Raw genomic sequence first — 25,514 nt, 5'->3', positions numbered from 1 at the left:
TACAATTATTTTTTTTCACAGTGTTTTACAGTTCACCTGTGATTTGTGATTGTGAAAGTGTTTGTGTCTGCCCTTCAGAAACTCCCCACAAGTCTTGAGAAAGACATGTACTGTGACTGCATTTTCCAGTCTGCTCTAAATTTCAGATCCTTTCCAAATACCTTCACCGCTTACCTTCCCAAGTAAGACTGCCTTTCAAATTATTTTTTTTTCTTTTTTCCTGGCAGAAGCTGTGGGTCCTTGGAGAATGACTGTGCTTGGCAGACAAACCACGGCACTGCCAGGAAAGACAGATATTCTTCTAGCACAACATTTTCAAGTTGGTCTTCTCTCAAGAGAGATTTCCTCTAACAGCCTAATATTAAAGGACATCACTGTTATATCTGAAAGTTTTAACGTTTTCTGAAAGAAGAACAGTAAAACTGAAGGAAGGAGAAAACACTCTGACTATCCATTAGTGTTTGTGGGTTGTGCCTATTTAGGCAGCTTAGGGGTGAGATCACTACTCTTAACTAATAATGTTCTCATCCACAGAGCCTCTGATTGATACCCCCCCGCCCCCAAATTTTTCTTCAAAGAAGCATTTAATGGTGCTGCTATAGCAGGGTCATATTGAAAGATAAGCTAGCGTCAAGCTTTAAAAGACTTAGCTGATGAATAAGCAGATCTCCCACACTGCAGGAACGATAAGCTGTTAAATGCCTACAAGTGTAAAGTGCATCCTTTCTCCAGAAACCACAGCAGTTGTGTTCAGTGCTCCCCTCTGTTGCTGTGTATTCCTGTGGCCTTGTTAGAACCACTGACTGTAAAATCCCTTTGGATACCAGGGGATCTACCTTCAGAAGGCAGGGAAAAATATAGAGTCACACTGTTATATGAATTTTTATAAAAACTGAGACTTCCCTCTAGAATTTATGCTTGGTCCTACACATGTCCATTTTCCTCTTACTCCATTGACCTGTATGTTTTAACACAAAGGAAGACAGCTGTGCTGTATTATCTCTTCAAGATATAAGTGGCAAGCATGATATGCTACATGGATTTAGAGATAAACAAATTATCTAAACCACTTTTTTTTTTTCTCCTTTAACTTTTAACATTACTTGAAGAAGTACTTCCTACCTAACCTTTCTAATTTTTGTAGCAAGGACAATCATCATCGGAAATGAAGACGATTCCTAAGGTAGAACAAACACAAATGGGAATTACTACTTTTTTTCTGGGGGGGTGGTGTGGTCTTGATGCTTCCAGTATGTGTCCCACACCATAATTTGCCCCATATACCAAATAAATCCCTTGGCCAGTGCTACAGCTGTATCTAAACTACTCAGCTTTTTCCAATAGTTCCATCAACAGACAGAAAAAGGCACCAAAATGAAATGTTACCAGCACTTGCTTTCTTCCTCCTCTTTCTCTCTCTCAAATTTATTTTAAACCTTTTCCACGGGACTTCCTCCTTGACAAAATGTTCAAATGCGCTGAAATTTAAACATAATATAATTGAGGGGTTTCAGACAGCCCCTAGGAAAAGAAGATAGGGCAGAACAGGAACAGATGGTATCACCATATAAATTTTGCAGAGGGGTTGTAGAGAGAAAAAGCAGCACACCAGCCTAGGCTGTGGTACTGTAGAGTGCATTTAAACAGATAAACATCAAAGGAACCCATCTGGCCTTGAAGTGGAATCTGTCACTTGAGATTGTTACTATTTAACAGAGACCTTGGGGTCTTGGCCATGTTTATTATACTCATGTAATCCCTCCCCAGTTACATTTTTTGTTCCCCATCTAGTGACTGAGAGCTGCTGGAGGCAGGAATGGATAGACAAGCTGAGAGCCACAGCTTCTGTCATTGGCAAGGGAATTAATTTCAGGCTGAATACCATATTGCTGATTAACTGTCCTAGTAGGAAAACTGAAAAGGACTGTAGTTAAATTAGACATAATGCTGCCCTCTGATTTCTGAAGCCCTGCTCTTTCGTATTCTAATGGAAGAATAGGTAATGTGTCCTCCCTTTAAAAAGTTTCTTTCTCATAAAAATGAAAAAGGAATAATTAGAATATATTCACAGGACTTTTGTTCTCCAATTGTTCTTCAACTTATGCACTTTCCAAGCAGGTGAGATAGCTGAGGGCATTCAAATGCAGAACCAGCTACAGAATTGGGCATCAATGCCAGTGGAGGGGTTGGGTATTTTTCAATTACTAATTTCCTGTGGGATCCTCTGGCTGCCAGTAGGAATGAAGGAGAAAGAAAACGGGACACTGCTGTAAGGAGAAGCGTTATGCCCATATGGAGACAGAGAGGTCTTGGAACTAAGAGGTTCCAGCTTGTCCTCCCTTCTCCTTACTGGGAATTCTCATTCCACTCACTTTTCTCTGTCAGGCAGGTCTTGCTTGACCAGCCTGGTCTTCTTCTATGACAAGGTGAGCTGCCTAGTGTATGAGGAAAAGGCTGTGGATGTTGTGTACTTAGACTTCAGTAAAGACTTTAACATTGTTTCCCACAGCAGAAGCTGGAGAAGGTGGCAGCTGATGGCCTGGATGTCTCTAGCCTTTGCTGGATAAAATACTGACTGGATGGCTGAGCCCAAAGAGTTCTGGTGAATGGGACCAGATACTTTTGGAGGCCAGTCACAAGTGGCGATCCCGACCGCTCAGTATTGGGGCCAGTTCTGTTTAATCTCTTTATCAATGATATGGATGAGAGGATCAAGCACACCCTCAGTAAGTCTGCAAACAACACCAAGTTGGGTGGGAGTGTTGATCTGCTGGAGGGCAGGAAGGCCATACAGAGGGATCTGGACAGGCTGCATCATTGGATTGAGGCCAATTGTATGAGGTTCAACAAGGCCCAGTGCTGGGTCCTGCACTTGGGTCACAACAACCCCGGGCAGCACTACAGGCTCAGGGAAGAGTGGCTGGAAAGCTGCCTGGCAGAAAAGGACCTGGAGGTGTTGATTGACAGCCAGCTGAACATGAGCCAGCAGTGTGCCCAGGTGGCCAAAAAGGCCAACAGCATCTTGGGCTTGTATCCAGGCACAGAGTGGCCAACAGGACCGGGGAAAGTGATGTCCCACTGTACTCGGTGCTGGTGAGGCCCCACCTCAAATACTGTGTTCAGTTTGGGGCCCCTCACTACAAAAAAGACACTGAGGTGCTGGAGAGAGTTCAGAGAAGAGCGACAAGGATGGTGAGGGGTCTGGAGCACAAGTCTGATGAGGAACAGCTGAGGAAACTGGGGCTGTTTAGCCTGGAGAAAAGGAGGCTAAGGGGAGACCTTATCGCTGTCTGCAACTACCTGAAAGGAGGTTGCAGCATGGAGGGGGTTGGTCTCTTCTCTCAAGCAGCCAGTGATAGGACAAGAAGAAATGGCCTCAGGTTGTGCCAGGCGAGGTTCAGATTGGATATTAGGAAAAAATTATTCACAGAAAGGGTTGTCAGGCATTGGAACAGGCTGCCCAGGGAAGTGGTGGAGTCACCATCCCTGGAGGTGTTTTAAAGACGTGCAGATGAGGTTCTTAGGCATATAGTTTAGTGCCAGAGTTATGTTAACGGTTGGACTCGATGACCTTGAGAGTCTCTTCCAACCAATATGATTCTATGATTCTATGATGGAAAGGGGGAGGAATTGGGTAGTACACAGCAGTTTGCTGACATAATTTTTTTGGGCCACCACAAAAAAAGTCAAGGAAGTAGATGGACTTTGGTTTGGGGTAGAAATAAGGAGGGGTTTTTGATGTCAGAGTGTCCCTTTTAACATTTTCCCTAAGAGCTAACACATGATTTCCTTGGTAAAGAGGTAAAAAGACTAAGTTTTTGTGGGCGATGAAACTCTTTAACAATGGAGTGGTGGGAGGATGGGACAAATTACTCAGGCAAAGAAATACTTATTCTCTTTGTCTTCAGGGATAGTTTATCCTTCACCTCTTCCCTTCAACAACCACAATTAAACTCCCTTGCTTATCTGTTACCCTTAGGTATAAAAAGCAGAAGGTGTTTTATTTTGCTTTTCCTCAAATAAATTAAATGTCAAGCTTGAGAAACATGAAGAGGAACAAGGGGATTAGAAAGGTTTCAGCTCAAAGCGGCAATTTGATTTACAATAGCAAAATTAGTATTTAAAAAGGTTAAAATATTACAAGTGTCAGAATCCAAAGTATTGAAATCACCAGCAGAACAACACAATTGAACTGAAGAACTTATTTTTATTTGTAAGTATGAAAACCTGGTATTTAATATTTTCATCCATCTTTGAGAATGAGAAAAATCAGTAAAAGTTCACAAGATAGCAAAATTTATTTATCATCTAACTCTAATCTTAACTAAAGGATCCTGCCTAGATATTTTTTAATGTGCATACAGATTTACAAAGGGATTTTCTTCCAGTTAAGTATTATCAGGCATTTGACTTTATCCAATAGCCTTGCACTGCTTCCTATTTTCATCCGTGTTCCCAAAGACCAGTTTAGTTTCCATATCTTGCAAGCCACTAAAAGCCTTGGAAAAGACTAAGCAGCAAGGGACACCAGACAGAATATGTACATCAACTGACTGTCAGTCTTTAATACTTACCTCTAGGTAAATCATTGCTACACACTGAAATTAGATATCTGCAGAAGAGCAGTGACTTCACTGTATTTTTAGGTTACACAATAAAACCTGTTAAAACACATGGAGTCTGTAGGGGGACTAACACAGGAGGGACAAATGCTGGTTGCAGGAGGAACATGATAGTCAACAATCTCTAACATCACTCATAGGTAATGTACCCCCTTCATGCTCCCAAATGTTGCCAGCATTCCCATGTGCACCTTGTATTCAAAGACAAAATGCAGGTACTCACCCTACTACCACAATTATAAAATCTAGTAAATTCCAGCCATTGCGGAGGTAAGCGTTGGGGTGAAAGAGAAGTCCATATGCTATTACTTTTAAAAATGCTTCCACTGTAAAAATTATGAGAAAGAGATATTCCACTCGTTCCTGGGGAAGACAAGAGAAAAAAAGAGACAACGGTTAGCGTGAGTGACAAACTGTGGATAAGGATGTTTTCTTCTGTCACAGTCCACCCATGCAGCCTCCAACTCACTGACTTGCCACTTCGGTACATCTAACATGCATGGCTTGCCACAGGGCCCTTATCCTCAAGCTGGCATTGTCTGCAGCTAGTCTGACAGGACAGTGACAGTAAATTTTGGTTGGGCTCTGAAATTTGCTGCCCTTGCCTTGGCAGGGACCAGCTGCTGCATAGGCCTATGTGAAGGAGAGGATTAACACAGGCAAGTCCTAACACTCAGCTCACTGTGGAGTATATTGCCAAATATTGTCAGCCATCAGAACTGCATCCAATCCTTTTCTACTTCTGGAGGGAGATGCAGAGAAATACAGATGGGCCCTCCCAAGAGTGATGTGTGTGTGTCATGTGAATTATGAGGTTGTCCTATGCGGAGACAGGAGTTAGACTTGATACTTGTGGGTTCCTTCCAACTCAAGACATTCTATGACTCTATGTGTCAAACTGTGCCTTATTTGGGATTCCCTTTTCTGTTGCTGGGGAATAGGTAGGCTGAATATTGATGATAAACAATTTACAGATCAGGCTGACTAATACTGGAGGCTTTTAGTCATTCCATCAGGAATGTACATGTCCTTGTGAAATGCAGGCTGCAATTAAGCACATCCAAACAAAGTCACTTCCAGTGACAGTACAGTCTGATTCAGGACAAGCAAGCAGGTTTTTGGAGTCAGTACACAGGCTCACTGTCTCTTGTCTCTGAGGTTTTTGGCCCCAGTGTCAAATAACAGCAGCAGTATTGCAGAAATGGTAGGGACCTCCATCTGAGTAGGAGGGAAACTACAGCATTAGGTAATCACTACCGAAGTGCTGCACAGCAAGCTGAGTGTGAAAAAAATGTGTGCAAACTAGATGACAGCAAAAGGAGATTATGTCCCTGCAAGGCTAAACTACAAAGTAAGCTATTAAAAGTTAATATTAAAGAAATAAAAATGTGAGATAATTATAAACTAAAACAGCCTAGGCGTTCTTGGTCATATCTTACAGGGTACCCAGCAAGGCAATCAGGCAGGTCACTACTTCATTTTTCTTTTCAGCTCCACCTGCAAGTGCCCTGATCCTCTATTCAACTGAATGCATGTATGATATTTTCATATGACAGAGCAATACAGAATGTGCAGGATTATAAAAAAATCATTCCATCATTTGACTCAGCTGCCCATTTGAACTTCTTCCATTCAGCTCCAGGTAATTAACAACAACTCAGTAGCAACCCATTGATCCAAAAAAAGCAATTTCCAGTTCATCTGCATGTTTACATTAACATTTTATTTTACATGACTGAGAAATTCCATTTGACAGTAGCAGGCACATGTTTGTGCTCTAAAATACTGTGGTTTTCCCTCAGACAATGCTTTCACAACGCTTGCAGTATTACTTTGCATTGTGTACTATGGGAATTACCTAAAAAAGAAAATGTATAATTCTGTAGTTATCTGAACCAGTCATAATGCTTTTAAACATAACTACTACACAGAATTTGTCCATCATCATCCCAGACACAGACTGGTCATCACGCTAAGGATTTTACTCCCCTTGAATTCAGAAAAGGAAACAATGGTGTACAATACTAGCGACTACGTCTCCATCTCCACAGATAGCAAGCGCACTATTTATTTAGCACAGGAATTGGCACATAAATGTAACAACCAGCAGGCCAGGCATGGGCTTGGCCGCAGAAAAAAGCTCCATAATGGCTTGCACGCGCCTAGAAGTGGCTAACCTGGCAGCCATTCTCCTTCTACTGCTGCCGACAATTGAATGGGTACTAATTGATGCACAAATCAAACAGACCCAAATGATCAAACTCTGTGCACGCGTTTGTAAAGTAAGATAAGCTACCATGAAACCTCCTAAAAACAAACAAACAAAAAAATCACCAAGCACAAAAAACAACCACCAAACACAAAATGATTGTGTGATGGGAAGTCTATGCAGAGTCTTTTTGATTGTCCTGCACCTTTCTGCTGCTACATGCCTCTACCAGAATGGTGCAAGGCCAGATGTCATCCCATGCAGATAGCCGTGGTAGCTCTACCTGGGAGGTGACGTTCTACCTCTGAAAAGACAAGGTAAAACCTGTGTAGAGGCTGGAGGAAGATGGAAATGTGCTCTGCAGGGGAAGAACCTACTCTGAACCAAGCATGGGAATTGGGAGTGTTGTGCCTGGGATGGATGTGGCCTCACTAGGGATGAATGAACATATTTTAGGATTGAAACAAAGATTTCTCTTGCTGCAACCCAGCCCACTACTGAGTCTTGCTCCCTATTTCAGCCAAAGGCTTTCCAAAGTTGTAAGCAAGCTCTCTTTCCTTCCCACTAAAAGAGCCACAGTAGGTCCAAGACCACTCTCTCATTAAGTCTGTCTTTGAGGTTGCCCTGTGCACTGAATTTATCCGGCATCTCATTCTGTAAACAGAGACACGGGCTCATGGAAAAATACTGTAGGCCTTAAAAAATAGACCTTCCCAAAAATGTCTCTTAATAGTTCACAAATAAGACAGATACCAAGGGGATGTTGAGGAGCCTGCCCTCTTGCTTAATAACTCCAGGTTCAGTTTGAAGCAGACTGGCAGAACAAGAGAAAAGGGAGGCCTAAAGCTAACCCCATGCCCAGTAATTTAACAGCAAATGCTGTCCTTGACATCCAGGCGCCCTGGGACAAATACTGCTGCCAGCTCTGTGTCTGGCTCTGTGCTGCTTCTGTAGACACAGTGCTGTGCAGGCCTGCCTGGCCAGAAAAGCCATTCCACTCCATGAATTTCATTGAAATACCTGCAATAATACAATCAAAGTCCAAGAAATCAAGTACTTGAGAAAATTCTGGAACAGACCAGCCAGTATTTCAACAACTAACAGGTTCCATTTGGTTGGGTTTAGAAGCCTCATATCTTTTTGCCTCTAAAGAAGCCTATGAGACTAAAGACTCCTGTTTTGTTACTGTAATAATGCTGTTTGTTGAACCATGTTATTGACATAATAATATACCAAAATATTACACACACATGAAGATATATATATACCTATACATAAATATGTGCATATACACATATACAACTACCAGCTGTTTGAATAAATTCATTACAACTCTCTGCTTAAGATGTAAAGATCCATAAAAAATAAAATTCTATAAAAGCCCCTAAAATGAACATAAGATACCGAATGCTGAGCAGACGAGAGAGATTTTTATGATCCTCTGCACTTAAATTAATGATTTCAGGTTCTAAAACTGAAGGAAAAATACTGCTGAGATTAAACAGTGTAGCTAGTCCAAGACCATTTCATGAAGCTACTCCTGCTTACATTTAAGAAAAATTTGAAAAGTCTACTAATTAATTTGTGTTTCCTTTCTCCTTATACTATAAAACTAAAGAGTCTTTATGAACACAGCATAACTCAGTAGTGACGTAACATAACAGGGCTCCTGAGAACCTGGTTTGCAGCCCCAGTTCTGATGCCACCTTGCCTGGTGAACTCACAGACGTGACTCAGCCACCCCCTGGCCTCAGGCTGGAAAGGAAAGGAGGACCTGTTGCCCTTGGCACCTACAGAACAATTAAGTTGCCTCTGCTAAATGGGCTTCTATGCTTCTGCCTGTTCATTTGAAGCTGTGCTTTCACAGGTCAGACAGACTGGGCCCCAGCGTTTCAAGCTTCCAAGGGACATAGCACTGCAAAGTATCCATAACTCCCACTCCTCTGAGAAGCCCTTTTGGTGCCATTTTAAAAGAAACCAAGCTAGAAAAGTACTGGTGTTTCTCTACGAGAGAGCACCCTGCTGACAGGGAGGGAGGAATCTGCCCGCTACTTTCACAGGAGAGAACGGAGAGAGCAACAGCATTGCCCCTTGAAACGCAAATCAAAACCACAGCATCAAAGGTTAGGGAATTTATTCTGGAGTTGTAAGAAAGAGGGAGCAGGGTTTTTTCATTTCTGCCTTAGAAATGGGAACCATGCTGATGTAGCTGAGACACATGAAGCATATTGCAGGCTGCAGAATCATAAAACAGGAACTTCCTGCTTGGGAAATAGCAATGAAAATGTTTCAAAAACCAGAGGAAAAACCTAACAACATAAAAGTGGAAGAAGAGGAAGGACGAAAGTTTTAGAAAACTGGCCAGTGTCTGAAGCATACACAGATGTCCTGGGGCTGGCTCTACCACTCATTTTTGGGGTGGGGTGTGTTTTTTTGTTTGTTTGTGGGGGGTTTTGTTTGTTTTTTATTTGGTTGGTTTGGTTTTCTTGGGTAGATACAGGACACGAGCCTCAGCTGCCCTAGCTGACGGATTAGCCGGCACTAACATTGCCAAGAAACAAATCATATATCGTCTTCCTCTCAACGAAGAAACAAACATTAACTTACTCTTAAGGCTCTAAGATATATTTCCAAAAGAGGATTACTGTATTAAGTACAAAACCCCTTTAATCCCAAGTGCCTTCCGAAGACGTCATATGTTTGTTTTTGTTTATAATTTTTAAACTGTACCTAATGACATCCTGCATTCATAAAAGGAGTCTGAAAATGGAAAATCCAAACAAATTACTGGAGAGTGCCATAAGGCTTTTCTCCCATCAGGAGAGGAGTGATATGGTCCTCAATCATTCACTGGATCTGGATCCTAGCTCTCCAAAACCCTCCCACCCAGCAGTACTACAAGGTTATAATATTTTCTTTGCAAGAGTTACTTAAGGCTCAAATCACAATCAGGTCCTCACATCTCATACACCCCAGTCTAAACAGTTTATAGCCTAAAATTCAGCCACCACAGGTTTTCTCAGACTTTGCTGTCTCTCTGCTTGCACTCTGCTCTGCTTGTTGCAAGGCATGTTTCAAAAACTAGATCTTCTATATTTGAAGTAATGTGCAGCAAGCACTGCACAGCTAGAACCTTTATGAAGCCGCCTGTTTGACCGTAGACCAAGTTACGTCAGTGTCTGCATTATTATTCCCTAGTGCTTCCTTAAACATTAAGAGAATACATTTCTTCAGTAATGCAAATACTCAGTACTCCAAGCAAAACAGCAATATTTCAAGGACCCATGTCATATAGGATATTTTGGCATTAATTGCATAAACAGGCTATCAAAGATACAAGTCAGAGTGGAAGCACTCAGACTTTTTCCTAGTAGGGACAACAATCTTTTCTGATGGGCGGTAGGGAGACTAAACTGCAGGGCTGGGAAAAATGGCCCAGAGGCTTCATGAAAAAAGGTTCCGTGTTTTTGGATTACAAGCTATCATCACATCCAAGATATGGATATTCCCACTTTGCAAATATGCTGACCTGAAGGCTACTGTTAGCACTAAATATCTTTGACCTTCGGTAAGGAAGAGCCACATGTGTGCGCTTGAAGGATCAATTCAATAAAGCAGATGTTAACACAAGTTTGTACTCAGTGTACTCAGTTACTCAGGAGACATTTCCAGCTAAGTATGCGTGAAAATAGTATGCAAGCACATGAGGAAATGAAACTTAGAGGAAGGAACCTGTTTGGATTTTTATCTTTCTTTCTCCTTAAAACTACTGTCATTGCAGAAACAAGTGGCCATATCCATTTATTTGACAAAGAGAAAGGGATGATAAGATAGCACACTGCTGAATGTAACTCCATTTACTGTTACTGCTGGTCCTAAAACACAATGTCCCACCTCTTCCCCAAAAAGAATATTCTCAAAAATCAATCCTGACAGGGATAAAAGAAGTCCAAAGGAGGAAGTGGGTGACTATCATTCAACTAAACATAACTCACCATATTGGTAAACAGAAGTAAGAAGAGCTTCTGAAAGGTTAGATTTCCAAATATGACTAGTATTGCCGTCGCTCCAAACAAAGGCAGTGTCTATACAACATCAGGTTTTACAATGAGCAGAGTTAAATTCGTACTGAGAGATGCAGAAACACCACCTTGTAACTAACACGTGTAAACAGGAGATACTCTCATGTGCAGCTACTTTAAAGGTGTTCAATACTAAAAGAATAAAACAAAGGCAGAATTCTCACTAATCTGAGTAATTATAAAAAAGGAACATAGTGCAAGCCTGCCTTCAGTACTTTATGATAATTCATAACATGCCCATGATCCATTTAAAGAACTTCCACTGAAATGAATAAAAGAGAGAGCATGAATAGTTGTGAATTATTACAGACCTGATACACATACCCTGTATTCAATACCTGGCAGATCAACCATTGGCAAATCAACCAGTCCTTCATGCATAGCTCTCTGGCACGATCTAGTCTAAACTCCTTATTTTTCTTACAGCACTTTGACAAGGATCAAGTTGAATTTATTTATGGGTTCAGTGGAATTACATTTTGTGTCAGAGTCCAATTGTAATACAAAGCCAAGGCACAAGGGGTTAATCCCCTGTGCTACATACCTTGTACAAACACACCTTCCCCTTCAGTGAGACATATGTTCCTTATTCACTCAAATCAAAATACAGATGATAAATGCAATTACTGTTCTGATTTACCATAATTTCACCTACATTTTTTTACTAACATTAGGTGCAGAAAGAGGCTCCAGCTACACAGAATAATGTAATTATTGAAAATCCTACATTTCAGAAGGGGCTGACAGGCCAATGTCATTTGCACCACAACATGAGAGGAGAATTATTTTGAAACCTGTATACTAGAGCTTTGAGCTGGAATTTGGACTAGAAAACCCACAGAAGTTCCCTTCAACCTATATTTTTGTCTGAGGCTCCGTATGCATATTTTATCATTCTAAATGTACCTTTAGTCCTCAGAATGATCTAAAAAACTCAGTATTTCCTTTTCATTGCACAGCAATGACTCCCAGTGGGATACCTCATTCTCCACAACAGAGACAGTCAAGCATGCACCTTTCTGGATTCATATAAAAGATTATGCATCCATTTGGACTTAAAATTTGGACTCTGGTGCTGATTAGATAATGTCTAACCTAGATAAGATTTTTCTTTACGGTCTTTGGCTATCAGTAGCAGAAATCTCTTGGGCGTTGTTGCTCAAGATTTTTTCTTTTTTGGACTCAAACAGAAAAATAGGATCCTGCCTGTATATTAATTAAATCCAGATAATATGTTCTTTATGGGTTCAGTTTTTCTTTGGCATGACCAAGAATTGAAGCCATTCAAACAGGCCATGTACAAACATTTCAACCTGAAGAGCTTTGAAGAGGCAAAGAAAGTTGTATCCTAGTGTCTTTTGTTTTGGTCCACTACTCTGATTAAATTGAAATGAACTGTCACTTTGTATTCCAATCAGGCCAATAAGAGATTACCCTTCTAGGAGGAAGCAACATTAGGGAAGACAGCATAAGGTTTATGACTGTAAGAGTCTCATTTAGGATCTCTGGATAGAAATTAAAAGCTGGGTAGGTGGTGTGTTGCCACCATGCCTAGGAATTAAATACAGCCCTAGAAGAAAGCTTTTACTAGTTTTCTTTATGCGGTTTCAGAGGCAGTGAGGCAGTCCAGTGTCTTCTCCCAAGGTTAACACAACCATTTGAAACACCACAGTCAATTGTCTGTCTACCCACCACTGATTAAGGACAGAAGCATCCATTTAAATCAGAGCAGCCTCGGTATGACAGCTACATCTAACAGATCATCACAAAGCAATCTCATCCAGCTCCCAAAATGACTCGAATAAGTTAGAAACTGGCTGTTCACCATGATCAGGTGTTTGAACTCAATCAGGTATGCAATGAGAAATACAAGTCTATCAGCCATAAAACATTTCAGTGCTCCATTTTACTAATATGTTTCTTTATTGGTAGTATTAAAAACCAGGTCACTCTAGCATAACCTAATCTTTCTGTGCTCAAAACCATGTTAGTGTTAAATATTGAGCATTTTGTTGCCAGGCAGAACAGTAAATATATATCCCCCTTTAGGAGGAATTCTAAAAAAATCCCTATCTAATTAAATATTGACTCATTAGGACAGTTTCTAAAAGGTCTTCTTTATAGTGTATCATCTAAGCAGGATACATGGGCATGCTTTTGGAAACAAGCTACATGACCTCAGCAATAACTGTTCTAATGATTTTACTGTTTTGCACCATCTATGGCCAGGTTTCTAAAGTCACAGGTCCAAAGTTCTTCTCACTATATTGTTTTAATCTGATCATCATTACACAATTGGTGCTTTCAGTACATTAGTTTTCAACAAGTCTCTACACTTAACCGTATGAAAAAAGCTGAACAAAGGTAAACCCCAAGCATCTGACTGCTTAAAAGAATTTACCCTGTTCCATGAGATTTATCAATTTCTAGTCAATCACATGATTTCAGGAGCTGATGATTTTTTAATCACTTGGAATCAACATTATCATAACTGTAGTTTGTCTGTCCTGTGAGCTTAGACTGTTGTCATACAGACAGGCACGCTGAAGAACATTCATGTTGGTATTGAGCCATCTTTTCTAAGAGATCACCAAAAATTGGGTCCCAAAATGGAGGACTGAATTTATAACACTGCTCAACATGTGGATAGTGAGTTCCTTTGGAAATGTGCCCATAACGAGACTTTTTGTGTGCCAAGGGTTTTTACAATCCCCTTGTGGATAAGGGGTGTGGAGAAGTTGCATTCTATACTTTCAATTTAATGAAGCAACTTTTTTCTTAAAAAACTTTTTTTTTTTTTTAAATTAAAAAAAGCGGGTTTTTTTAACAACATAAAAAAAGGTCTAATCGCACAAGGTTTTGAGTAATTCTAGTACATGTCAGGTTAGACTAAAATATAGGGTAAATTGGGAAGAATTTCGCTGCTAACTTAAACATGGAAAATACTATCCTCTTAACTAGGTAAATAATTGTCTACAGGCTGAATTCCCCTTTTAAAACTTCTCAGGTAGCACTGAAGAAATAGAAACCTTCCCTAAATTGCCTTGCAGGGGGAACCCCATTTTGAAGAGGGCACCCCCATGTACTGAGCTGACAAAATGACTGGCATTGCCTTTCTCACATGAGTCCTTTACATAGGACATGTCCTTAGAAGAGGACATGGCTAGCAGGGGAAAGATGAGAACAGCCAAAGGAAGAAGTATTTGGGCAGCTAGCACAGGATCAGATGTCAGCAAACATGGGCTCCTCAAGATACCACAGAGACATCCAGCAAAATTTAGACCCTCTGTGAATTACTCTCAACTCCTGAGCACCACAAGAGAGTGCCTGCAGAAATCTGGCCCTGAATCTTTCTCTTAATAGGCCACTAAGCACAGACTTTTCTTTGACTGACCACCCAGAAGAGGTCATCAAATCCCACTTTTAAAACATTTCTGTCAAATGCATTTTAATCCAGTCACTCTCGTGCATTTTATGATGCTCTAATTTATGTTTTCAGTCTACTGCAATTCTCTCATAATTGTTTGTGCAGTGATGCCTTGACAGTGAATGCTTTATAAATAAATTGAATTGATGACTATTTATAACCTCACCCTCTTGAAAGTTCTAAGCAAATAATTGGTCCCACAGTTCAATGTTCTAGAGTTGAGGTCTCTCCATATGCGTTCATACAAACACATGATGTACACACACGTGTGAGAGAAAGAAAGGGATGGAGTGTATATGTGCATGTGACCTTTTCTCTCCATGAGTAACTTAAGGGCATATTTAACATTCTGTTCACACTGCTCATGACAGACAGGAAAAAAACAACTGAAGGAAATGGAAAACGAAAAGTCTTTGCAGCTTCTCCATCTCAGCTTCTCTCTTTCCTTTTGTGGGGCAAAGCTTTTCCGTTTTTGTATACTACCCCTGAGTAAGTTTCTGTTCGATTTCTTGCTGCTTGAACGGACAGGGCACGTGAAATGAGGCAGCTATAAGGACCTTCGACAACCAGCACATAAAACTCATTTTATTTCCTTAATGGAAGTCTAATTGGTAATTAAAAACATGACTGCGACCTGTGCAATACCCAGAGAATAGAAATTGACTTCATTTTAAACAGATGAAGCTCACAAGGCTGCCGCTCTGCAGAGCAGCAAGATTTCTTCTGGGCAAGGAGAAGTAAAAGAATTGTTTTAAGTTTTAGGAGGTTTTTCTAATTTAGGCTAACCAAAAAAACCCACAAAACCTGGTGTTCTTTGCCAGTTCTTCTGTCCCTTGGTTGACTCCCATCAGTCACTCTGCCGCCTCTCACTGTAGTGGCTGCTAATGTTGAAGTAGACCCAGGGACAAGAAGATGGAAAGTCAAATTTGGATCCTTGCCCCACCTTCCTCCCCGGCGCCCCCATCAGACTGAAACATGTATTTTGATTTCTTGTAAGACAAGTGCGTGTTTCATCCTGATATGTGAACATATTGCAGTGATAAAGGGGCAAACTATTAACCTTTCTAAAAACCACCACCATTCATCCCATTAGGCTGGGGTAAGGTGTCAAGTTGGTGTAACCTCAGCCTGCAGTACACGAGATCACCCTCAGAAAGCCCACAGCAGCACTTGGGTGGGTGCAGAGTAATGTAAGGTCACATAATAACAAAACAGTTGGATTTGCTTCAAGCAAGCCAAACACATGAATCTGGGAATGTAAAAACATTTTTGTTCAGTAAAAATGTTTAAACCTAATGCCCTGCTATTTCTGCACTGAAACACTCTGAGAACTTTCCTTTAGAGACAGTAGACAAGGGAAATATCACATATAGAATACTTCAACTTTTCATTCTAATATTCAACAAAATCAAGCTTTGACATACTGTTATTTCCCAGACAATGCTCAGATTTCTAACAGCCTGACTGGCAAACAAGCAGGAGGAAAAACGGAAAGAAGAGAAACAGCTCTGAAATGGGTTAATGCATGCTAATGCATTTAATTCACTAAAAACAAGGAAGAAAGATTTCTAATGAAGTTCAGGCATTAATAAGGAATGAATGTTGCACCCATGCCACTTTTTGCAAGTGAAAAGTCTGTAAAGAGCTATAGTGAGCTATGAATTTTCATGCCAGAAGAGGGGAGAGGCAGCCAGTGTACCTGTGTTTTCTCTTACTATGATAAACCCTTAAGACAATATTTATTCTCATGTAGATAAACTTGAAATAAAAACTAAGAAAAATATTAGTCTCTGGGCAAAGAGATGTCAGGAATGTTATTAATATCCTATAATGCTCTTTAATTAAACTCAGCTTGATTAGCTTCTGGACAGTTTGCAAAAAAGCATATTCTCCCTACATTCCCTGGCTTCAGGAGTGGCTTTATCTCCTGCAAGCATTGCAGGCTGTGGGATCTTTGTCTAAAGGGAAAATCAGGTTTCAGCTGGGCTGCCTGAAAAAAACAATAAATATAAATCCCCCCCACAACCAGAATTCCCGTTCATCAGTTACAGTCAAATCCTTATGACACCCATCACTTGGGAGGTCACTTCTGGTGAAGCGATCTCTAAGAACTCAGTCAGATTTCCTCTATGTTGGATAGACTACCTTGTGGGGCTGGCAAGCATTTTACCAAATGGACTTGGATTTCAAAGATTTCATGTTCACTCGATGAAAATAAGATGTTACACACTTCGTGTTTTCACTTACTCTGTTCCCAAGGCTCCATCTCTCCTCAATCAGCCTCTAAGCAAACAGGATTCATATTGATCTGCCTGAAAATTATTTTTAATGCTATTAACATTATAGGCTGCTGCACTGGATGTCTTCCAAGTTTTTCATCCTGACTAGTTGTTCCAATTGATCTGTGAAACACTATACCTATCACTTTTGCCTCACTGTTGGCCAAGCCCCAGCTCACACCACAGAAATGAGACAGCCGATGCCTGTGCTTGAGCTATGGTGGGGCCTTAGTGTTTTCTTGTGCTGAGAACATACTCTTCATAGCTTTGCAGATACTGCACAGTGTCCTCCCCTGACATTTTCTGGCTTTTTACCCCTTCATTCCCCCACCCTGCTTTTGGTACATTTTAGGTCACGGATAGTAAAGTGAGGCTTATTGTTGCCAATACAAATGTGGCAAGAGCTGGATGAACTCCTAGATACTGTTTTAAGACAATTATTCTTCCATCATATTGTTACCTCCCAGTCAAATATGCAATGACTACTGTGCTACTGTGTTTAGCTGGAGACTACCACATTAAATTCACATACATCAAATCAAGCTGCATATTTAATACAGCAAAAAGGAATACCTTAAACAAATGGTATGGCATTTCAGGTAAAGCTTTTAAGGTATTTGCGTAATAAACTTAGACTCACTTTATTTAAAAAAAAAAAAAAAAAAAAAGAAAAAAGAGTAAAACATAGATTTTGCAAACACTTGAAAGAATCTCTTATGGAACAGATTTTAAACGAAGTCCTAATTTGGACACAATTTTCAGCAACTTCTAGAAGGTCTGCATGAGCAAGAACTGAGTAAAAATCCAGTAAGTACAGTAAGACTTGGTCCAGTGATACCAGATACTTGATACCAGTGATACCAGAAATATTCTGCTACAGTAACATTAAATCAAATTGCACAGACTTGGTGGATTTTAGTGTTTTCTTTTAATTGCCTACAAACTGTGCTAAGGCAGCATTGTGTTAATGTTTGAGCTCAATGGCGGAATCGATTGAAAAATATAATTAAATGGAAAAAGCTGCTATTATTTACAGATTAGCAAAAAGGGTGTAAAAATGTTTGAATGTAGAAATGATGAAGAATAATTTCAATATTACTCTTTCATTCTGTTTTGACTATCTTTGGTATCACTTGTTACGCATAGATGGAAAATGAACAAGTTTTGCAGGTAATAAGCTTTGCTCAGTCTAGAGACTCTTCTGAACCTTTGAAAGACTGCAAGAACAGAACAAAGCAACCTAAAACTTTTTAAATTTAATATTTTATGGATGGAAAAAGAGTTTGTGATTGAATTTTTGCAAACACTTTCATGTTTTGATGAAATTGCTCTGTTTTAGTCAGTCTAAACTGAAATTTTCCAAAGCATTTTTTTCTTTCATAACCATTCCCTCCTTATAGGATCCATCAGGATTTATGAAAATATATAAAAATATTAGTAAGGTAGCATGTCACAAGGACTTGTCTCAAGCCCCTGAGCATGACTCCACAAGCTGCTTTCCAGAACTTATTGAACTTATCTTCCAGTCTCCTCTGTCACTTGTAACTCCTCCATTTCAGTCTCCCATGCTGTCTTACTCTGCTTTATTTCAAACTTCATTTGTTTTCACAAGGAGATGAAAAAAAATAAGTAAGGAGGGCTATGAATCCACTGGTTTATAGCAAAGGCCATAAAATAAAATAATTGAGAGAAATTCTTTAATTTTAATTAGCTTCCTTTCTGCAACCTTTCCCTTCATGAAACATTCAATTACCAAGAACTGATGACATTAGATTCACTATACTATATTATGTTTAGTTGGGCTGTTACACAGAAAAAGGAAATGACAGTAAAATCTCTCATGTAACTTGTCAGATGTGAAACCAGTAGAGCTAAATTATCCCACGTGTCTTCTAGAGCTGACTGAAAGGATGATACTGCCAGGGCTAAGTTTGTCTCACCACCTTAGTGCTTTAGATGTTCAGAGAAGGCTCCAGGGGTTATAGTCAATCACAGACTGAATATGACTCAATGTCATGCTATTGCAAAATGAAAAAAAAAAGCAAACAACATGCTGGGATGTGTAAACAAACGTATAAACCACAAGAGGCAAGAAGAACTCTTTCCTCTATACACAGCAGGGGTGAAAGTTATGCTGAAATTCTGTGAATGAAGTAATATGTGGATGGACTGGAGAAGGACCAGGGAAGAGGAACAAGCATCTTCAGAAGCTTTGAAAAATGACCTGAGAGGAAAGACTGATGTGACGTCGTTCAGCATAGAGAAGGTAAGACAAGGCTATAGACTGCTTCAGAGACGTGGTGAATAACCCCTTTGTCTGCATTCACTTTAGATATGGCAGGAGATAATGGCTTCACATGGGCACAAAGAAGGTTTACGTTGGCCAATAAGGAAACCTTTCTTTGGGATGTCAATATAGGTGATACACACACCAAAGTACACTGCCTGGGAAGTTACAGACTTTAAATCACTAAAGGTTAAATCCTCCTATGAGGCAGAATACCTAAATGGCCTCCCAAGGTGTCTTCTAGCCCTTGCTTTTTTATTGCAGATGTCCATGGCCACAAGATCCAGCAAGATTTGTATCTAGGAGGCAGCTGTCTATTGGTTTTGGGCAGAAAGACACCAGGTGACAGTCCTTCTGTATTCATGAGTGAAGAGCCTTTTAAAACATCTTTGACACTCATGCAGCTAAAGCAGATCTCCACAAGGAATCTGCTAGCCATTTGGGATTTCAAGGAACGCCTCCATATGTCATCATTTGGAAAAGGAGCTCAATGGTTCTCTTGGGGGAAACAGAATTCAAGCTTCTCCCTAGGCTGATCAGTTTAGAAATGTCACTGCAATTGCACTGGAATGGAGTCTCTCTGTCCTGATGGTGTAGTTTCAGGGTTTTCTAAGATTACACTGTAGAAGCTCTGTTGAGCAGAGGGACTTTCCCCTCTCTGAGAAAACTCTCAAGCATTAATGTTCTGGCCAATTCTCATCTGGGCTGGTGATATTTGTGGTGGAAGTTTCTCTTCCTCAGTGGATCTGCCTTTGAAGGGCATTTGTGAACATGACCTTGCGAACGTTTAGCCTTCTTTTGATCTCTTTAGGTCCACAGAGGCCCTGTAGCAGAAATCTATGAGCTTTGCTGGGCATATTTTTAATTAATCCTGGACTTAGAGAAATTTGGGGATTAGTGGATCACTGAACTCCTTATGTCTCTGGAGCAATGCTGGAGTTCACTTATTACAAGGAGCAGAGAAAGAGTCAGAATTTGTTGAGAATTTGGCTTAAGCCACTGAATCTACTGATTTCCATAGATGAGAGTAGTTTCCAAAGCACCAATTTTAGTAACTTGAATAAATACAGGACTGCAATAGATTTCACAGACAGTAATGAATGAATTAAAATACAAATAATGTCACATGAGCAAAAGAGAAACTGCCTCCATTTCATAACTGGGAAATTTGAGAAATACATAGGATAACGGTATTTGAAGATCTGAGGTCTGCCAGTTTCTAAGTACCCATTTTAGGACAATGACAGGCTGATTATTTTTTTTTTCAGAGACACCAAGTGGTTTGTTGACTAATTGGAGCGATGATGCCTCTAGGGACAGGATCTTGGCATGCTGACTTGGCTGACTTAACCAGCTAACGAGCTAATAGCAATTTAGAGAAGATGAACCTCTGACAAGCATGAAAAGACCTTGTCTAAATGTTTAGAAATCTTTGATTAATTCCTGGTGGATGAAAACTGAGATGTTGCTGTCTCTGCCCCTCTTTGTCCCACTCGGTTGCTTCCATTCCACCTCCTGCCTCCTGTTTTTGACACCTTTCTATCTTTTGTCTATTTTTTTGGTGGTGTTTTTGTTTTGTTTTGGGATTTTTTTGTGAGTTGTTTGTCTGTTTGTTCTATTTTGTTGTTGTTGATTTGTTTTGCACTCCACTTTTCTTCTCATTTTATACAAGGATTTCCAGAAGTTTAGTTGAAACTGCAGGTGACTGTGTCTCTATCTCCAAAACCCAAGCTGTTCAAAACTGAGGGACATGTTTGGAAGTTGGACCTACCTGATTACCACCTTATGATAAAATAAGGAGTGGGATGGTGGAATCCTGGGGGATAATATCCTATTTCAGGCCATAGATAAGGTGTACATACCAGGCAATGCTCATGAGGTACCAAAGAAACTTCATTATCTGAGATGGGCATTTTTGTGTCACTTCTGTAAACTATTCTGACACATAGTGCTACAGCAACATACATAATTTGGTGACATTTTCATTGTAACATCAAAATGATACCAAGACACCACAGTTGCAACCACAGCCCTGATGGGGACCAGAAGTGCCAAAAATCTCTCCCAACCAGCAGATCATGCCTGAATAAAAAACTGTCAAAACTAGCCTAGTAGCCTTCTGTTACCACACTGGTTAAAACCAAGGAGGATATGGTATGATATATGATATTACACAGCATAGCATAATGAATTTATTGCATTGTAGCTAGTAAGTAGTTTCTTTTACTAAAACCACTCTGTTGTTTAATCTGCAATCAATTGCTGACCTGTGTGCAGAAGGCTGCAGAGCTCCTTGCATAGTAGAGATGAGCTGCATTTACACTCACCAGAGAGGGAGCTGTAATACTTTCTGCACAATAGAGTTCTGCTGCTCCATTTATAAATTGCTGACTTTGACTGGTTGCCAGGGTCCTAGTGAAGCTGAATTAGACCCTGTGCATCAACCGGTCACTCGTCCTACCTGTTGCTATGTTGTTTGGTGTTTCTGTTTGTTTGTTTTTCTCTGCAAAACCAGAACATCCCCTGCAAAATTGTGATTCTGTTCAACTAAAAGAGTGTCTGACAGGATGCACGCTCCAGGACTGCAACAAAGTAAAGCAGTTGGCTTCTGCTCTTTAAATGGCAGAACAAAAACCAATTATATAAAAAGATGGTGTACCTACTGAGTGCACAACAAAGCCCACATCTCTAGATCTCTCTTGTAAAATAGGTGCAGTATAGCTCACTGCTAAGGTCATGGCACTCCTCCTTAGAAGCAATCAGAAGAATTCATGCGGTGGGTAGATTGATTAAGATGGAGATCTGAGATGAAATTCTAAGCAGGTCATAAATAAAAGGAGATAATATTGGCTTTCTGTTGACAGTAAGCATTCTTCCCCAATGTAAACTTAACACACTCCTTACAAATCTGTACCAGTAAGCTTTTGCTAAGGCTGGTGCTCATGGTCACTGCAGTGTGAGCAGGGAAAATCTTCACAAGGAGAGAAAGCAGGGCCTCGAACTACCAGTGGAAGGTGCATCAGAAAGAGATTTCGTGTTGTTCCAGCCCCACGTGTGTCCGCAATGCCCTTCCCTCACCAGGGCTCTTTGCACTCTCCCAAGGGGAGCTTTACAGCCTCCTAAAATAATCTTTATGGGGCTGGGTTTTACCAGGCAGTCATTTCTGAGAAGAATACTGCAATTTTAGCAGTTATTCGTAACTGTTTAAGAATATGCTGATGCTTAGGAAAAAAGAACCAAGAGTAACAGGTACTACTAATTTCTGATTTTCACTATCTTTGAAATTCAGTGCAGTTAGGAAGGAAAAAAAAAACACATATGCTGTCACATATACAAGCCTATCAACATCAATGTATTTTAATGGATACATTTTTCTCTTATATCTAGCCTCTGAGCTTTTCCACCTCTGAGCAAGACCTAAAAATGTACGTCATCTGTACTGTTCTGTAACCTGAAACCCCAAATCTGCTTCAGAAACCTTCTTTTCAGAAAAATTTAATAAGATGTGATGTTAACATCCCAATGGCTTTTCCCTCATGAGTTAGAAGTGTCACTCTCTCTGTTTCTACTCATTTCTGCTAGATAAATACAGCCCACCTTGATTTGAGAAATCCCTATGTTCTGCATTATTTTTTTGGACTGGTGAGGCTTTCTTGACTTTGTACCCCGAGCTCTTAAGTGGTTTTGCCTCATTTGAAAGCTGTATCTCTGCTCAGCATGCCTGCATTCCTGCAGAGAGTGGCTTAATCCCTCTGTATACTCACAATCTGCCTGAAAGGAATGCAGAGCACTCCCAGATCTTTAAATGGAGGCAACACAAAAATCTATTTTCTTTTATTAACGGAAAAGAATCCCTGTACTATTGGAAAAAAAAAAAAAAGCCCAAGCCCCCTCCTTTTCGGTATTATCCTTTTTTTTTGCTTTACTCAATTATAGCTGATTGGTTATTAACTGTCATGACATATGAGTCATGCAAGATCTAGGACAGAGGACATGTTCAGAGGTGCTTAATCACGATCTAATATTTAGCATGTACACTTGTTTATTAGGTAGAGTTGTGCATGATATCTACATTGTGCTGTATTAATTCAGGATGTTAAGGCTAGACAGGCCAAAGAATGATAGACAAAAGTGCTACAGGCACATGAGGAGAAAGAAAGAAAAGTTAAACCAAAGCACAATAAGAAACAGACTCCCAGGGCATGGGAAAGAAGAATTCACACTGAGATTTTTCTTATGGGAAACTTGTAGGTCTCACCTTGGTTATACTAATTTAGGCTCAGAGTAACTTCCTTTTCATTATGCTTGACTAGTTTTACCCTAAAGTAGACAACCTTCCTACACCTCAGATTTTCCTCAAAAATACCTAGCTCCCAAACGCTCCCCAAACTCCTTTAGTATCTCAGAACAGCCCCCTGGGCACCAAATAATGGATTTTGCTACCTCTGCTTTGAAAAGCTTTGACATCTGCCTCCAAGTATAACACATAAGGAAAGGGGCAGCCTATATGAAAATATATGGTTTCTCCTTTTCCCCCTCATTCCAGCAGTCAGCTCTCAGTCAGCACCGCAGAAACAGCTTCTGAAAGAGCACACAGAAGGAAGCCAAGCTGTCTCAAGGTGAAGCAGATGATCGTAGCATTGTATTGGGTGGCGGTGCATGCACGCAGACGAAAACACAATTTAGTCTGAGGGTTCCACTCTGCAGAATCACGACCTTTTTCATGGGCAAAACCAATAAAAATATAAATAAGATTACTTGTCTGTGAAACTTATCTAGGAATGACAAAGCTACGTAGACAATATGGAAGAAGAAAACAGAAATAAGATGTGCTTAATACATGTAAGGGTTTTTGAACTCTGGATAGTTCAGGAAAGGAATATGTGAAAGCAGAAAAAAAAAAAAAGCTATTTGGCTAGCTTCTCCTGGCAGCACTTGACAGCTGAATGGGGTTTTGAAAGGCCTGAAGGCAGTTTACCACAGGGACTGAGTCAAGGCAACTTTGCATGAGAGAGGATTCTGCAACACATAGAGGGTAGATACCTGTTTTAAACCCAGCTATTCATCTTATTGCCCAGAAGAAGCTGCTTGCTGGGTGCCCCAGGGAAGACTGATCAATTCTGCAGGCATCCCTCTTTTCTACTCCCGATTCCTAGGCCTCGTTTCCATTTTTTTCCCTTTTTTTTCCCCTCAGCCACCAAGAAGTTTTCTTGTTAAGCAGTTTCTAAACAACATGCATGTTTCTCCTTCCAAAATTACAGACATCTCAGTGACAAGGCAGAAAACCTAAAACAGTGATTAAGATATCACTTCAATGTATTGCTTGATTCAAGTTATCAAGGTCCACACACTTCAGAGAGTTCTCTCAGAAAACAGAATTTGAAGGGCACAAAACTTGTGCCTCATCTCTGCAATGCCTGTCCAGAAATGTTGCCACTTTAGTACATCACAAGTGATCATAAAACCAGCAGCTTCTCCAACACCAAAATACAAAGGAACATTATAAAAATTGATTAGATCTAAGGAAGGAACGACAACCAATACGTCTATGTCCTCTGCCAATCTGCTAAAGGAAAAACAGTAAAGCAGACTAGTTTACAATATTGGAAAATAATTAATCTGACTCATACAATTACTAAAGGACATTTGTCTCCATAACCTGGTAGGCACCTACATTTTTCATCCTGTTGAACAGTATTACTAACTTTTGCTTTCGTTGCCTTGTTAAGAAATAGCCCTTTTAGTCTTGCTGTTTTTCAGCTGTCATTCAGCTTAAAAAAACATGAACTAAGCAGAACGTCTATGTAGGATGTTTGCTACATGAGGTAGATGAAGGAGGGAAGAGACTGAAATCCCCTTTGCCTGGTTTCTGCAGTGAAAGAGGAAAGAAACACTATCATTTTGAAGCTGTAAGGCAATGTTCAGGTACCAGGCTGGCAAGGACTATGGGAAACTAGAAAAGATTCAGGAATTAAGGAATGTCATTTTGCTATGCCACAGAAGTATAAATTAAACCTATGTAACATTTGGAAACCAACAGATCTCCTTACAACAAAACACTTTTTATGCAGGTATGTTATGAGTACCTGAATGAACAAATTTTTCTAGATGAAATTACACACCAGCAGAAGTTTCCTGGTTTGCCTAGATATTAGAAGTGGTGTCTTTAAAAACTCAGCATTGACACCCAGTCCCCAGGAAGAAATGCCTGTTTTTTTAACCAAATCTTACCAATTTGCAGAAGAGACACCAAATTGGAGTTCCACTCTAATGGCCACTTCAAGCAAAACGTCAGGATCTTTCATAACTTCAAGGATTTCTCAAATTATATTAAAAAGGAGGGAGAGGGAAGCTGGGGATTTTTTCTGTCCTAGGCTATAGATAAGTGAAGGCTCATCAGGCACAGCGATATTTTAAATGGGCCACTCAGCCCACAGCAGCACTGAATTAGGGCAGCTACTGTGTCTACAGCAGAAAATAGCACTGTAAGGCTGATTTTGTGAGTAGCCCTTCTGCAGTTTTTCAGGCCCACTCAAAAGCTTTGCACACGTGTGGAATTTGTTGCTTAAAACTGAGCATTCCAGAATGAAAACTCTGGCCAATGCGAT

The 25,514-nt window shown here is 40.2% G+C and overlaps 1 protein-coding gene across 35 annotated transcripts in view; it reads right to left on the bottom strand.

The window, feature by feature from the left end:
• Positions 1–25,514, bottom strand: part of CACNA1C (calcium voltage-gated channel subunit alpha1 C) — a 492,189-nt gene that overhangs the window by 202,424 nt on the left and 264,251 nt on the right. For all 35 annotated transcript variants that reach the window (XM_065036455.1, XM_065036462.1, XM_065036245.1 and 32 more), the window contains one exon: positions 4,846–4,985. In XM_065036455.1, the coding sequence (XP_064892527.1) occupies positions 4,846–4,985 (140 nt within the window). Of the gene's footprint in view, positions 1–4,845; positions 4,986–25,514 lie in introns of those variants that run through there.

Source organism: Columba livia, chromosome 1 (assembly GCF_036013475.1).
Source record: "Columba livia isolate bColLiv1 breed racing homer chromosome 1, bColLiv1.pat.W.v2, whole genome shotgun sequence".
Lineage (NCBI taxonomy): Eukaryota > Metazoa > Chordata > Aves > Columbiformes > Columbidae > Columba > Columba livia.
Note: the sequence above shows the minus strand (reverse complement) of the source record. Positions and strands in the feature narration are given on the sequence as shown.